The 16,083-nt window shown below is 37.9% G+C and overlaps 1 protein-coding gene across 1 annotated transcript in view; it reads right to left on the bottom strand.

Annotated features, from left to right (window-relative positions):
• Positions 1-2,454: 2,454 nt before the first annotated feature.
• The window catches only part of FNDC3B (fibronectin type III domain containing 3B), a 360,647-nt gene continuing 347,018 nt past the window's right edge, over positions 2,455-16,083 (bottom strand). Inside the window, exon 26 of the mRNA XM_058187252.1 lies at positions 2,455-7,866. Within this exon, the coding sequence (XP_058043235.1) occupies positions 7,555-7,866 (312 nt within the window). The 3' untranslated portion in view covers positions 2,455-7,554. The remainder of the gene's footprint in view (positions 7,867-16,083) is intronic.

Below are 16,083 nucleotides of genomic sequence, written 5' to 3'. Positions count from 1 at the left end.
AAACAAGACTACCTGTAGTTATCAACACACCTAATTACGCCTATTGTTACTAACATAATGAATGTAATCTACACAAAAGTGATGAAAAGTCTTATTCTTGAATCTGAAATTTCATTGTTCCAGGCTTCTTGCTATTTTTTTCCTAATATGGCACTTGAATAAGCTCTTTTAATCCACAAATCAATTATTATATTTTCAAGAAATTATCAGGTTTGTGAAGTAGTCAGTTTTGCTGCCAAAAGTAAGCAGACAATCGGTTGTTTATTTTTAAGAGAAGCTTGGATCACATAAATAGAGGTAACAAATCTAACTCTGAGGTACATTCAACTCTTCGTTTTGTGATACCAATTTTCCTAAAAAAACAAAACAAAAACCCAGAAAGATTGCCTACCCTCATATCTTTTGTGCAAAGCTTTTCCAATATCTTGAATAGAATAGAATAGAACAGAATTTTTTATTGGCCAAGTGTGATTGGACACACAAGGAATTTGTCTTGGTGCATATGCTCTCTGTGTACATAAAAGAAAAGATACGTTCATCAAGGTACAACATTTACAACACAAATGCTGGTCAATATATCATCTTGAATTGAAGAATGTTGACTTCAAATAATGGGGTAAAATCAGGGCTGAGCTGCTGGGGTTCGGGAGAACCTCTAGCTAAAATTCTGTGCAGTTCAGAGAATCCTCAAATCGCACTCCTGGCTGGCCTTGCCCACCCTGCCCCGCCCAACCCAGGAGTTCCCACGCAGCCCATTTTGGATGCAGGTAAGTGCAGGGCATGTGCAAAGGCTCGGGAAGGGTGAAAAACAGGCCTTTCAGAAGTTTGGGAAGGCCAGAAACAGGCCCGTTCCTGGCCTCCAGAGGGTCTCCTGAGCCTGGGGAGGCTGTTTTCAGCCTCCCGGAAGCTCGAGGAAAGCCTCCAGAGCCTGGGGAGGGCAAAAACGTCCCCCCCCCGCTGTGGTACAGGATGCCAACAAGGCCACGCCCTTCCAGCAATTGTGCAGAGAACCCCTTGTTAAAATTTTTGAAGCCCACCTCTGGTAAAATGCCACCAATGTAACACCTTCAATTGCAACTCTTGGATAGAGGCAGAAGCAAAAACGTCTTGATTTGGAGCCAACAGCACCAAGAAGCTCTCAGAAGCAGATGGAGAGATGGATGGATGTGACACAAAGGCCCAAGTCTATCAAGAACTTTGGAGGTAGAAAACTAGATTCCAAGTCCTCTCCACAGATGTTCATGGGTTGAAACATCTGTCATAAACCTCACAGATTAATGGGATGGTAGTTTTTGTAAAAAGAAATATGCCTGCATCTGCCTCACATCTGCAGAAAGGAAGGCAAAGCCATGAGAAATTTGGACCTGGAAGAGAAGCTAAAAGCAGTATGAATACAGGTCGTCCTTGACTTACAACCACTTAAAATTTAAATTACAACAGTGAAAAAATGATTGGTCTCACACTTACAACCGTTGCAGCATCCCCACAGTTGTCTCACACTTACAACTGTTGCAGCATCCCCACAGTTGCATCATTAAAATTTGAATTCTTGGCATCCCAATAGTTGTATTACAATAGTTATGGCGTCTTAGGATCACATGTCCGCCATTTGCGACCTTTCCAACAAGCAAAATCAAGGGAGGAAGTTGGAGTAACTTAATGATCATGTGACTCACTTAACAGTTGCAGTGATTCATTTAACAGCCACAGGAAAAAAAAGTCATAAAATTGGGTGCAACTCACTTAACTTTGCTTAGTAATGGAAATTCTGGTCCTAGTTGTGGTTGTGATAAAATTGTGAGAAGGTTTTGGCATAACCATTACATGGAGAAAATAATTCCTTATAACTTTGCCTAATATTGCTATCCTGCTAGCCAAAAATTCTGAGGTTTGCAATTCTTACACATCCTCCAGTTGAGCTCTATAGGGGCAAAGACTTTCATGGAGGAACTTTCACATAAAGAACCTTGTCATCAAGAAAGAATTAAAACATTTATTGGGCATAAATATATTACATATACACTACAGATAACAGTTTACATACATAGCGTAATATCTGCAAAAATCTATACATTAAAATTGATATGGCAGTTTTAATACAATGCGTATGAAATAGTTAAAATTTACAAGAAAACTTATGATTATTTATTTCAAAGTTGAAAAGCTTGGAATGTATGTCCTACAAGTGAGGTAAAAACCAAAAAAAAAAAAACCCAAAAAGAAAAACAACTTTTAATTTTCTTTTTCAATTTAAATTGTGCAAGAATAATGTTCAGAAACATTCAATTTTAGGGCACTTTTCCATGATTAACAGAGAGTACTCATCTATTGTTGCTGACAAAACATGATTAGAAAACTACAACATTTCAAGTTCATAAAGGACAAAGGCAGATAATATAAAAATGTTTCTTTTTCTTCTTAAATAACTTCTTAAAATACTTTCCCCATATTGTATTTTTATTTTTTTATTTTTTTTTTACAATTTCTTTACACAAAACTGGGGACAAGGGAAGTTGATTTCACACAGCCGATACTGACTGGGCCAGAAAAGACATACAAGGTATTAGAAAGCATTTTCTTTCTTTCCATAAACTGAAAGTTATGGAAATTGGAACAGGAATGGGTGGAATGATCTCTTTTACAGAATGGTTGCATTAAAAATTGGCCTGCTAGAGAAAGGGGCTACAAGGTAACCAATGATATCTGATTCAATCTAACTTGGCAATTAAAATGCATTGGGCTGTGCGCGGTAAGTATACACAAAGGGGGAGATGTGGAAACTACAATAAAAATATGAAACGCACCTGACCTTTCTTCAGGTCACTTTTCTTCAATCTTGCACAAAATCATGTTCTTTGTCTAAACACATAAATGGTTGGCTCTGGATTAGAGAAGCAATCCCACGTTCTCCTCACGATTGTTTACGGGAGCACTAGAAATTGGGTGAACTTTCTTATTGATGGAGAGAGATTTACTCTGGATGGGATCAAAATGATCCCTCCCAGGATTGGTTCTCTGCCAACACTGAGACCACAGTAAAGGCAGTCCCCATGTTCCTAGTCTTCTCCTTCCTTATTTATTGGCCGAAGATGATACACTCCCATCTGGGATGCTTGTCTTGTCTCACCCAGCACAGCTTCAGGAAAGAAAAACGTGGAATGATAAGGAAGGAGGGGGACATCCACCTAGCCAGACAGATCAGCCAAATGAAATCTGCTAATCAATGGGGTGACAGATGTCACACCTGATCACCCTCACATTTATTTATCCATTGGATTTATATGGCTGTTCATCTATCTGAGGAACTCTGGGCAGTGGAAAAAAAATTACATTAAAACAAAGTCAACTTAAACTGCATTGAGACTCAACAAAAAGACAACCAGTTAGGCATATACATCTACAGTGGAACTCCCAACTAATACCCACTCTCCCTATGTCTTCATTACCTTGTGAAAGGCCAACAGGACTACAATTTAGTTCAAAAGACGAAATTATTCTAATCCATCAGCTGGTGTAATTAAATCCCTCCCTTAAAAATAAGGGAGAGAAAATATTGATCTTGAAACCAGAGATGGGAATGCTCTGATGGGAATCTCCCTCCATTTCCTGCGGACAGAGTTGTGTTCTCCACTTCCGCTGACCCCCGGCATTAATCCCATTGAAATCAACAGGAAAACTTCCAACAAAAGGTCTCAACAACCAGTCAACATGATTGACTTTTGCCCACAAACTTTGAGAGCATGTGCAGTAATTTTCTGCTCAAGCCAAAAAGGGTAGGGATTGTTATGACAGTGGGCTGATAATCACAAGGCACGGTAAAAGGGACAACAGCTGTTTTACAAAGGTGTGGCTTTCCAGATGGATTGCCCCCGATCCAGAAAAATGGAAAGGATTTCAGAGCCATGACAACTAAGAGGTTTCCAAGGACTCCTTAGTTAATTGTTCCTGATTGAAATGAAATCAAAGCCCAGCTAATGCTATCTACATTCTTTAAAATTTTGCCAGCGTTTTTTTAAAAAATAATTTTATATTTGAAAACAACCAAGTATTATATAAAAAGGAATAAAGTTGAATTAAACAACGACAACAATACCACATTTGTCAAGGCCAAAACTGGAGCCAGCGGGAAGAGGAAATTTAAAAAACAAAATAGCTCAATATCATTTGTTTGCTAGGCAAATATGCATACTAACATTAGGAAAGAAAATACAGAACCTTTGTACTAGTTTGCTACATCAAGAGAGGCACACAGAATAATCAGTTTCAAACTATTATTTCAAAAGATGCTTATGATTTTTTTTGGCTACATGTAAACTTTGAAGATGATTGTTTTTAATGTACCGCAGATGGAATGGATGTGGTCCCGCAAGTTTTTTTATTTGCGTGCATGAAATATTGGGTACATTTATCTTTTCTTCTTCTTCTTCTTCTTTTTTTTTTTTGGCAATTCATAAAACACTCCCATTTTTTAAACATACAATATACTATAAGAAGGTTAATACTAGGAACGGTGCTGGGGAAATGAAAATATTTTACCTAAATTATACTTACATAAAACAAAATAGAAAAATAGTATGCTGCTAGGGTTCAGAGAGGAGGGGAAGGGGAGAGATTTAGTACATAAGTACACTTTTTATTTTTTTTTACAATAAATAATGAGATTGCACTTTAATTGGCATTTTAAAGTACTGAATGCAGTATATAGTATAAATAATCCTAAAACAAAAATAATGTTGGTTTCCCCATTACTTTGGTTATGGGAAGGAATGGATAATACAGGACACAGTATTTTAGCAAAGAACGGAAGGAAAGGAGTCCCTGCAGATTTTAACTCCGCTAGTCGTTGCCGACTATAGGGGGTGGCGCTCATCTCCGTTTCGAGGCCGTTGAGCCAGCGCTGTCCGAAGACATTTCCGCAGTCATACAGCCAGCATGACGTCGCAGAGCACTGTTTCCTCCCCACCAAAGTGGTACCTATTTATCTACTCGCATTTGCATGCTTTCGAGCTGCTAGGTGGGCAGGAGCTAGGCAAAGACGGGTACTCCCCCCTGTTGCGGAATGCTCGGGTCTTGAACCCTGGGCTGTCGGCTTTCCAGCCAACAAACCCAGCATCTTAACCACTGAGCTATCGCGCTGCCCTGTGTCATAGCAAAAGAGAAGACCAAAAAAAAAAAAGTACAATGCAAGCCAAACACAAAGAAGATAAAAAAAAAATATACAGAACTATTTGTTTGTTTGAATGCAAGGGTACACGAAGTCTGGGACACAATTCATGAGAATTCTTCCAATTCATGCAGAGCTAGAACAGGAACTGCTGGATCACATTTTTGTTTTTCCTGAACAGGCATTTAAGGAAAGGGTGCACATTTTAGTTCAATTGGCTTAAAAATTAAATAGAGCTGATATGATTACTAACCAGTCCCTCTCCATTCTGGTACTTAAAAAAAAATAACATTGAAAATCTCCACAGGGGGCCTTTTATGAGGCTTGGTGGAGAGGGTTCATATCATTGTGCACCTCTGTTCGATGGAAGTCAACAGAGTTTCGTAGCAATGCCTCTCCAGTTGTAACAACATAATTTGGAAGAGGTTCCTAGTGGATTGCAGCTCTGTGCATTTCCACGTGTAATTTACTTTACACCTCCTGCTTAATATCCCTGAGGCACTTAGACATCATAAAACTAACCCAATGATTCAAAGTTGTTTTTTTTCTTAAAACAAGAAGAATAACCAAGAGTTTTGATGGACTGAATGAACGTGCCTTGGAAATTGATGTAAAAGCACATACAATGTCCCATACAGGAATGACACTAAGTTTGCAATGGACCACACCCTACTCTTATCATCTGAACACTAGCTGAAACTAGAGCTAGGTGTCAAGACTGCAGCTGCTGTTGAAACCAGCTGCTCCACATCTCCTCCTTGTCTTTTCCCTTTGGCCATGGCCACTACAGGAAATTCCAAAATTGGAAGGCCAGTGAGTATTCCTGGAATTTTGAGTGTGTGATAAAGACATTCACAAACTATAGTGGCCAATCGTCCAATTGCCAGAAGATAAAGCCAGCACTGGTTTGTAGTCACCAGCCATTCAGTGAAGTTCTGGAGAACTTCTCAGAGGCATTGCTGGAAATATCAATAATGCTTGAGGTTGATGCTTTGCAACACAGCACTGTTATGCTTCTTTTGCTTTATTAGGACAGTGTGCGTAGTGCGTTGTCATGTGAACTACGGTGTCCCTCCCACCGTCACTTCTGAAGGCAGCAGCTAATGAAGTTGAAGAGGGAAATGAAAGGATATTACATGACATCGTTTGTAATAGGAGATGCTATTAAGAAGAAAGGAGGAGGAGGAGGAAATGGAAGAAATGGCACCTTTTAATGTCAGCTCTAATTACAGTATTTAGCATCTGAGATGCCTATATGAGTTTACCATGTTTTTTCCCCAAAACTGAAATGCAGCTGGACCTTTTTCTTAACAAGGCTGATTGAGAGTTTGCTTATGATAAAAGGTAAATCATCTAATTTAAATAGCAAAGGCAGCAAGCTTTCGCCAGTTATAAACACACAAGATCACGATGAATATAACAAATCTAGTGACTGGATTAAAAAGTAAGTTTATATACAAAGGCAAACAAACTAGTTAAAAGCAGCTTTTCTTTAAACAAAATAAAAACAGCTGGACATGGGGAATAACTATTGCACAATGCCCTCTTAAAATTACTGCTATAAAATAAAGAAAATGGTAGAAATGGTAATGCTCTTCCATCGATAAAGCTATCTGGCTATCAGATTTGATATACAGGAATTTATAGTGCGCAAACAGCTTGAGTAAAAAGTTTACAATTCAAAGAAGACTTTAGGTTGCAAGATAAATTATCGGGATTGAAATGTGCTAAAAATATAGTTGATTACATAATTGAGATTAATTTTTTTCCCTCCCCGTATGGGGATAATGCAAAAACAATGCAAAACTGGCAGTATGAGGGTTGAGGAGAAAATAAATGTAGTGAATATTGTATGTGATATTTATAATTAACGACTTGTGCAACAAATGCATTGCGGAATGCTTACCTGCAATACTATTACATAATGATGGTTAAATTTTGCAGATTCAGAGGAGCTTAAAGCGGTTACTCTAATGTAATAAACTTGCAACTTAAAGACTGCAACAAGTTTAGCACTAAGGCAAAAACGTGAAGGCAAACTGGTTACATTTCTACATTCTGAAAATAAAATAAAAAATCGAGTAAGTGAATAAAATCATAGGAGCAGGGAACAGAACATCCAAATGTCAAATATTTGTTTTGGTCTCTGGCTTGGATATATTTAACCATTTCCTAACCTTGAATGTCCAAAAGGTGCACCTGAACGTCGATTTTTATTTTCTAAATAGGACTGTCCTTCCCACCCACCCCCGGTCACCCCTTAAAAAAAACCAACGATAAACCAGAAACAAATGCACTGAAAAAATAAAGAGGACTATCTGAATAAAACATATTGATTATAGTATGAAGCATTAATTAAAACGATACCTCAGATACTTGTGTTGAACTCTCTACTTCATAAACAAATACTGTAGTATAAAAGCAAATAAGATGGAGACGCTTGCAAAGCCAAGGACTAAGAGGGCTGCAAACTGTTCATCAGAAGGCATCATACATTTAGTCTTGGGGTCATCGGTTCTTCCCAGTTCCCCAGTAAGCATGAGCTCACTCCGCTGGAGAATAAAGGCAACAGAAGTGCTGAAAGGTCCATTAAGTTCTTGTGAGGTATCCAAGCATCGGCGGCAAACACACACACGAAATCTATAATCTGTGTTCACCTGAAGGCCTGAGATTTGGTACGTTGTCTCCTCTCCCTTGTACACCTTGAAGGAACAAGAAGCGAGGAAAGAAAAGTTAGGTTGCAGAAGAAATTGCTATGAAGCTTTAAGTCAAACACTTCAAAAATGGAAGGAGCTTTGCTTAAAATTGCAGTGCACATTATTCCAAACGGTTGCTAAGCTCCTGGAGAGAGAACATCTGGAGAGAAAATCCAAAAGGTGCTTTTCCAAAAGGCAAGTGGACTTCCTTGGTTTTTCCTTGAAAAGATTTTGCTTCTCATCCAAGAAGCTTCTTCAGCTTCAGAATTTCTTGAATGAGAAGAAAACCATTTTCAAGGAACAGCCAAGGAAGTGGAGTTGCCTTTTGGAAAAGCATCTTTGGGACAACCATGCCCTGGATGACCGAGAAGCTCCATAGACAACTGGAGAGAAAAGTTGACATTTTAGGAAAATGAATTTGATAACTAGACAGAGTAGTCCTAGTCATGAGAAGTGCTTTATTACCAAGTTTTTATGACCTTCCTAAAAACCAATAGGGTAGGAACTATTGGGATTTCTTGGGACATGGGAGGCCGATACTGAGATGACCTACCGGTACTTCCCTGTGATGACATTTCCTTAGAGGTGGAATACAGAGTAGTATGCACTATTTGAACTTGTTGGAAAGGTATAAACAACTGGGAATAAAAGGTTACGTAGTGGTTAGTATATATAGCTTCCAAATGCTCTTCAAGGGCAGCCCCATTGCAATATTCCAAACAAGAGGTAATTAATGCTCCTCAAGGGAAGCCCTGTTGCAATATTAAAAGCAAGAGGGCATGAATGACTGTTAGAAGAGCCTCCTGTTCCGGAAAAAGTTGTAGGTGGCACTCTTTGCACACATTACTCTACAACCACTCGATAAGAAAAATACACCCAGTACATATTTCAACATTTCTCCAGCTACACCAACTACACCTGCAGCCTTGCCATTTTTCAACATTTATTCTTTTCTTTTCATTCTTTTTTTTCTTTGACACCAAGATATATAGAATTTAATTCAACATACCATGATCATTCCCATTTAAATGTTTATCATTTTCACAAAGCTTATCCTTCTAGCGTTTGCATCCTATCTCTTTTCATTAGTTCTATTTTTAACTTCTCTGCTGCTGGCCCCTTGTTTAGCTTCATGACAAAATGAAGATGTGGGTACTCCAACACTGGAGGTTTTAAAGACGAGATTGGAGAGCCATTTGAGCAGGGGGTTTGACTAGAAGACCTCCAAGGTCCCTTCCAACTCTGTTATTCTGATTGTCATCTCCATCTCCATCATCTTCATTTTCACTTTCCCTCTTTTATTCTTAATTGTTAAGAATTTATTTTTCTTAATTAATTGTTCCTTGATCTGGCTATATTCACTCCAACTATTCACATGTTATACAATATATTTCATTATTTCTGAATATGATTTTTTCTAATCAAAAACACCAGCAATAGAAAGTGTTATAATGCAAAATACATAATTTCTGCCATCTTCATAGATTTGTAAAAATTTTAACTTCCTACTTCCAAGTAAATATTGTTTGATCCTATCATAGTAGCTATACAAATATCACAGCTTTTCCAGGTAGACAGGAAACATGACTGGTTGGGCAAATTTTACTTTATGTAATGTAAACTATATATAAGATTAGATTAACAGAATCTTGCAAGTATGATAGTACAAATCTTCAACTGTCTTTTTTTTTTTTCCAGCATGAAAAGTTAGGGAAGTTCATTTTGAAGTCTCTTTCTCTTTCTCTCTTTCTCTTTCTCTTATGTAGTTGTGGGCTGAGCACTTCCTTATCCGATTGTTGCTTAGAAAGTATCCCTTCCTGCACCCTACTTCACCCCACCCACCTCTTCCAAGGTCATTTCCCTGTAACATTGCAATTTTTGCCAGTGCAATTCCATTCCAGCACAAAGTCTAGGTCACCACTTAAAATTACATCCCAAACTGTCAACTATTTCTTTTTCCTTAAGTAGTGAGGAACATTTGTAAGATGGTGATGTGATGTATTTTTTTTACCACTGCTCCATATTATGAATTGCCTGAATAAGGTAAAGATAAAGGTTCTCCTCGCACATATGTGCTAGTCGTTCCCGACTCTAGGGGGCGTTGCTCATCTCCGTTTGAAAGCTGACGAGCCAGCACTGTCCAAAGACGTCTCCGTGGTCATATGACCAGCATGATAAGGCGCAAAGGTGATCCCTATTTTTCTACTTCCATTTTTTACGTGCTTTCGAACTGCTAGGTTGGCAGAAGCTGGGACAAGTAACGGGAGCTCACCTCGTTATGCGGCACTAGGGATTTGAACCGCTGAACTGCTGACCTTTTGATCGATAAACTCAGAGTATTAGCCACTGAGCCACTGCATCTCCTTTTTAGTTAATATAAAATTAGCAGAAAAGTATACATATAAATACCATTCTTTCTACATCCCCGCTATGAAACAAATGCTCCATTTTATATTTTACTTACATTTTACAGACACTTGGAAATGCAAATAAAAATTAAAACCCAAGATTCTGTAACTGCAAACCCAACCCAACAGAACTGGGGTGCAAAACCTGGATGACCACCAGGTGGCAGGAGAGATACATAGAAAAATCTAACTCATAACTGCCATCAAGTGGTCATCTGAATTTTGGCAGCCAGGATATGGTAGCTACACCCAATAATTTATTTTAACCAAGACTACCACCCAGAAGTGACCTTTTAAGTTTGAAGAAAAAATTTGATAGTGGAAATGTACTGAAGAAAGAATAACACTTCAAAAGGTGAGTCAATTATTTTGTGCCAGATGGAAAGATTATTGTCCTTCAATAATGGTGATCAAACTCTGGCAGAGAACGAACAAAATATATTTTTCCATTAGTCTGCTGTGATTAAACAATTGCCAGCTCTAAGCTACACAACACAACATGACAAATAGGGACTCTACAGCAAAAATATTAGATCTTTTCCTCTCAGATCCTATTATAATAGTTTTATGCTTCAAATAAGACAAGCTCCCTGCAGTCAAATAATTAGAAATTTGCATGTGTAATCCATAAATTGCCATAATTACAAAGATGGAAAAAATGATACCCTAAATGCATATTTAATATGCCTCAAATTTGAAAATCATGTATTAATGTAATGGATAAATTGCTCCTTTTATTCAAAAATTATTGAGAACAGGTGGCTTCTTATGTACATAGCCCAGTTAAGGAAATAATGATGAGAAAATTTCATGATGATGCATTTCTTTATTTTATTTTTATTTTTGAATATTTCATATTTCTAAATCACACATCTCTCTCAGAGATTTACCAATAGCGCCATTTTTAAAAATCCTCCTATGAGTTGTGACTGAGATTTTACCAGTTCAGGCTAAACAAACAGGGAAATTACGATTCAGTGGCATGTGAATGGGAAAAAAAACTGAATTAGCATAAGGCGTGACAAGGGATATTCAGAGTTGGATGGTAGACAAAGCCAAAACAGTGGCTTTATTGACAATCAGGTTTTTAAAAGGAAATGTCTTTCAAATAGACATGATTTTGATCTTAATAGTGAACCCCTGTTTGCCCATGAAGCCCCAAAGGATATAAACAAACAGTGACTAACTTTGTATGCTTGAGGTTCCTGTCAGCATTACCGGTAGTCCTCCACTTACATTCAGTTAGTGACCGTTTGAAGTTACAATGGCACTGAAAAAAGTGACTTATGACCATTTTTCATACTCATGACTACTGAATAATCCCATGATCATCATCATTAGGTCCTGTCCAAAGCATATTGAGCAACAAGTGTTTTCCAGTAATTTTGATCATTTTGCAGTATTTTCGGCATAATAGCCCAAGGGACATTAATAATCTTAAGGTCTTTCTTAAATATTTGCTGCCAAGTTTTCCAAGGCTGGCCTTGTTTTCTCTTTCCTCTAGGACAGGGGTGTCAAACTCGATTTCATTGAGGGCCATATCAGGGTTGTGTTTGACCTCAAGGGGGGAAGGGACTGGAGGTGTGGCATGGCTAGGGTGTGCGTGACCAGTTCAATGTCAATCATGGAGGCTCCATTTATGGCCGTGATGGCCTCCTGCAACCCACTGCCAACAGAAACGGAACTCGGGGAGGATGTGCACGGCCCTCCCGAGCTCCGTTTTTGCTGGCAGAGGCACTGCAGGCCGGTCGTTCGCTGTTTCAGGGCAGGCCTGTGGGCCAAATCTAAGCACCCTGTAGGCTGGATCTGGCCTGTGAACCTTGAGTTTGACACCCATGCTCTAGGAGGTATCCAATGTAGTGCAATTTTTGGATGCTGGTCTTCAGGAATATATAAGAGATGGTGAATAAGGTCACATGATCAAAATCTGGTCGCTGAGCAACTGGCATATATCTATGACAGTTGCCGAGTCCAGGGGTACCTTTTGTGATCTTCTGATAAAACCACGGGGAAGCCAGATTCACTTAACAACCAAGTTCTTAACAATCGTAGTGATACACTTAACAACTAGGGCAAGAAATGTCATAAAATGAGACAAATCCTCTTAACAATTGTTTTGCTTAGCAATGGAAATGTTGGCTTCCATTGTGGTCAAAAGTAGAGGATTGCCTGTATTTTAGTCTGTCTCAGTTTTTGGAGGGATTTCTGACACTAATCCTGGCAACTTGATTCAAGAGACTTTGACAAACCAATTTGTCAGAGAATTAAGAAAAATTCACCTATCTCAGCTATCAAATCTTCACTCATTACAACAAAGTATTGCTCAAAATTACGTTGGCTTGCATTGAAAGCTTATACAGTGTAGAGTTGGCTGCTTGGTAACCAGAGTTTCTTTAACTAAGTGCATCTGTACTGCTTAGTTTTAAAGATGTGGAGAGTGTAAAGAAACTGAATTCCACTTCAGACAGCCAGATTTCAAACAAATATATCCAGACAAGTAGAAATTTAATGAAGAAATCCCTGGATATTTTACTTAAGAAGTTATTTTGAAGAATTTTATCTATGTTATCCCTGCAAGATTTTATTAGATGCCTTTGCAGAAGGGAGTATTAATAGCTAACAGCTTTACTTACAGATCAATGTGGTTTCTTAAGATTTTTTTTTTAGATAGGATTTCTTGAGGGGTAGGCTTTAAAATTTTAGCAAGGGGTTTTCTGCATGGTTGTTGGGTGGGTGTGGCCATGGCGGGTGTGGCCTAGTCATCATTCTGCACCATGGTAGGGGGGCATTTTTGCCTAACCCTCTCTGGGCTCCGGAGGCTTTCCTTGAGCCTCCAGGAGGGTAAAACAGCTTCCCCAGGCCCCAGAGGCCCTCTGGAGGACGGAAAAGGGCCTGTTTCCAGCCTTTCCGCACTTCTGGTAGGCCCATTTTTCACCTTCCCCGAGCCTCCACACGTGCCCTGCACTTACCTGCATCCAAAAAGGGCTGAGTGGGGACTCCTGGAAGGGCCAGCAAGGAATGGGATTTGGGGGTTCTCTGAACTGCACAGAATCTTAGCTAGAGGATCTCCCGAACCCCTGCGACTTCCCCAGCAGCCAATCCTTGGGTTTCTCGGTGTTCATGTTTATGTAGTGTAAAATAGGAGGAGGTGACCCTTTAAAGAGCTGTATGCAACGAAATTTCATTTTTAATGTATGCCAATTAATGTACATTCAAAGTGACAATAAAGTTATTCTATTCTATTCTATTCTATTCTATTCTATTCTATTCTATTCTATTCTATTCTATTCTATTCCATTCCATTCCATTCCATTCCATTCCATTCCATTCCATTCCATTCCATTCCATTCCATTGTGATTAGCAACAATTGTATCTCAGTCTGTTTCTATGAGAGCTCCCATCTCTTTTACATTGTCCCCATACTGGCGATCAACTAGACCTTGTGATTTACAGCGAGCCAGGAATCAATTGTACTTAGGAAATGAATTAAAGCACAACCCCCCCCTTTATATTCCTTATACCAGTGGTTTTTAAAAACTTTTTTTCCTCTCACAACCCCTTCCCACTTTCAACTGGTAGAGCCAATTTGTGTGAGTCACTCCAATGAATATATATCTACTAGTCCTTTCAGCTAGCAAAATAACAAAATAACAAAAAAAAAAAGGCACAAAGCTCAGAAAAAGTCACCCTAATGCATGTTACAAGGTCTCAATTTTTAAAAATTTAATGTGGTTGATTATATTTGAAAGCCCACCTGCTTATTACATATGCCCTCTCCGACAGCTAAAAGCACGATCATCAAGCAATTATCATGCTAACAAATCAGTGCACCTGTAGATAAATTCATGCCAAAATCTGTTTTTTGGCTACACAAATATGCCAGCAAACTATCTTTCTGTTTCCAGCAGGGAAGAATCTTTAAGAAATTTATTTTCAAAGCTTGTACTCTAAGTTTGTTCTCAAAATTTGTCTATTGTCTTGCTTTATATTAGCTCAGGACAATGGCTAAAATGGTTTTGGAAATCATTCACTATATTTGGAAAAGTAAAAGTGGAGCAATTTGAATTATCTCTCCAGGATTTATAACCTGCTATTAGCTATGCAGGAGGCAAATTTTGTCTGGTCGAAATGAAAATAAGACACAAATGGTTGAACAAGTAATTTTAGAAAAGAATAGAATAACAGAGTTGGAAGGGACCTTGGAGGTCTTCTATCCAACCACCTGCTCAGGCAGGAAACCCTACAACCAGACGAATTTTAGATAAATGATTGTCCCATCTCTTCTTAAAAACTTCCAGTGTTGGAGCATTTCACAACTTCTGGAGGTAATTGGTTTAAAAAATTCTCACTTTTATCCCCTATATTCCATTTAGGTAGCTATTTTCTTTTAATCAATAAGTGGCTAGGGGATATTTAGTCTATATTATAGCTTTTTTAATTTTAAAGTTATTTTTACTTGGGTAGGCAATATATGTAAAACTTAAAAAGCTATAATATGGTAAGGCCACACTTTGCATTCAATTTTGGTTGCCATGATGTAAAAAGGATGTTGAGACTCTAGAAAGAGTGCAGAGAAGAGCAACAAAGATGATTAGGGGACTAGAGGCTAAAACATATGAAGAACGGTTGCAAGAACTCAGTATGCCTAGTTTAATGAAAAGAAGAACTAGTGTTCCAATATCTCAGGGGTTGCCACAAAGAAGAGGGAGTCAAACTATAAATAAAGACAATATTAAACAAACTTAAAAATCAATTTGAAAATAGAAAGCAGATTGGACAGAGTGGCTTTGTGCTAAAAGTAATATACGAATAAATTTTGAAACCCTGAGATTTATATTTGAAAGGTTTAAATTGGATTAACTATATTGGTGACTAGTGGCAGTAAACTGCAGTACCATCTAGTGGCGCTAGAGGAATTATTGGTAAATTAACTGAGTAAAAGAACAAAGAAGATATGAAATGGAATGACCTTGGACACTGTTTTTAAACTTGGTAATAGAGTCCTGATAATAATGGTCTTGTGACTTTGTGGCAGAAAGGAAAAGAAAATAGAACCAGATGTGTAACTCATAAAATTCTCAATTATTTTTCTTCTATTTTTTGGATTTATAACTTTGGATATTTGGATTACAAATTTTGTGGTTTGAACTCAAAGAACAACATAAAGAAAATAACAGCACATTTGTCATCACCATCAATAACAACAGCATCCAGCTCCATGATACAAAAGGCAGCAGATGCTGCAATACAACAAGATAAAACCAATATGGAATTAAAAAATATGCTACAGCCAATACACTAAGATCTTAAGGAACAAATAAATAAAGTAGACGAAAAATTAAAAGTGGTCAAGGAGATGATGGGGAAAAGTGAACAATGACTGAAGATAGTGGAAGAAAAACCAAATTCAACAGAGAAAAAAATGGAAGAGATGGATTATAGACTCACAACTGATAAAAGGAAAGGACAATTATATCATTGGAAATGGATAAGGCTGATTATTATTTAAGATTCCAAAATATTGAAGAAGGAAAAGGAGAGAATTTACCTGAAAAAATTGTGGTGATATTAGCGGAAACAATGGAAGAGAGCAAAGATAAGATATTAAATGGAATCAATGAGATTTTTAGAGTACACACAAGATATGCAATGAGAAATAATTTACCTAGAGAAATACATGTCAAATTTACTAAGAAAACATTGAGAACAGAGATTCTGCAGTTTATGAGAAATACGACGATAAAATACAAGGGTAGAGAGATAATGCCATTGAAGCAAGTTCCAAGAACGGTTAGAGATTTAAGAAAAGAATAC

The sequence above is a fragment of the Ahaetulla prasina genome, chromosome 6, assembly GCF_028640845.1.
Source record: "Ahaetulla prasina isolate Xishuangbanna chromosome 6, ASM2864084v1, whole genome shotgun sequence".
Lineage (NCBI taxonomy): Eukaryota > Metazoa > Chordata > Lepidosauria > Squamata > Colubridae > Ahaetulla > Ahaetulla prasina.
The sequence above is the reverse complement of the archived record's forward strand: the minus strand, read 5'-3'. Positions and strand labels throughout refer to the sequence as shown.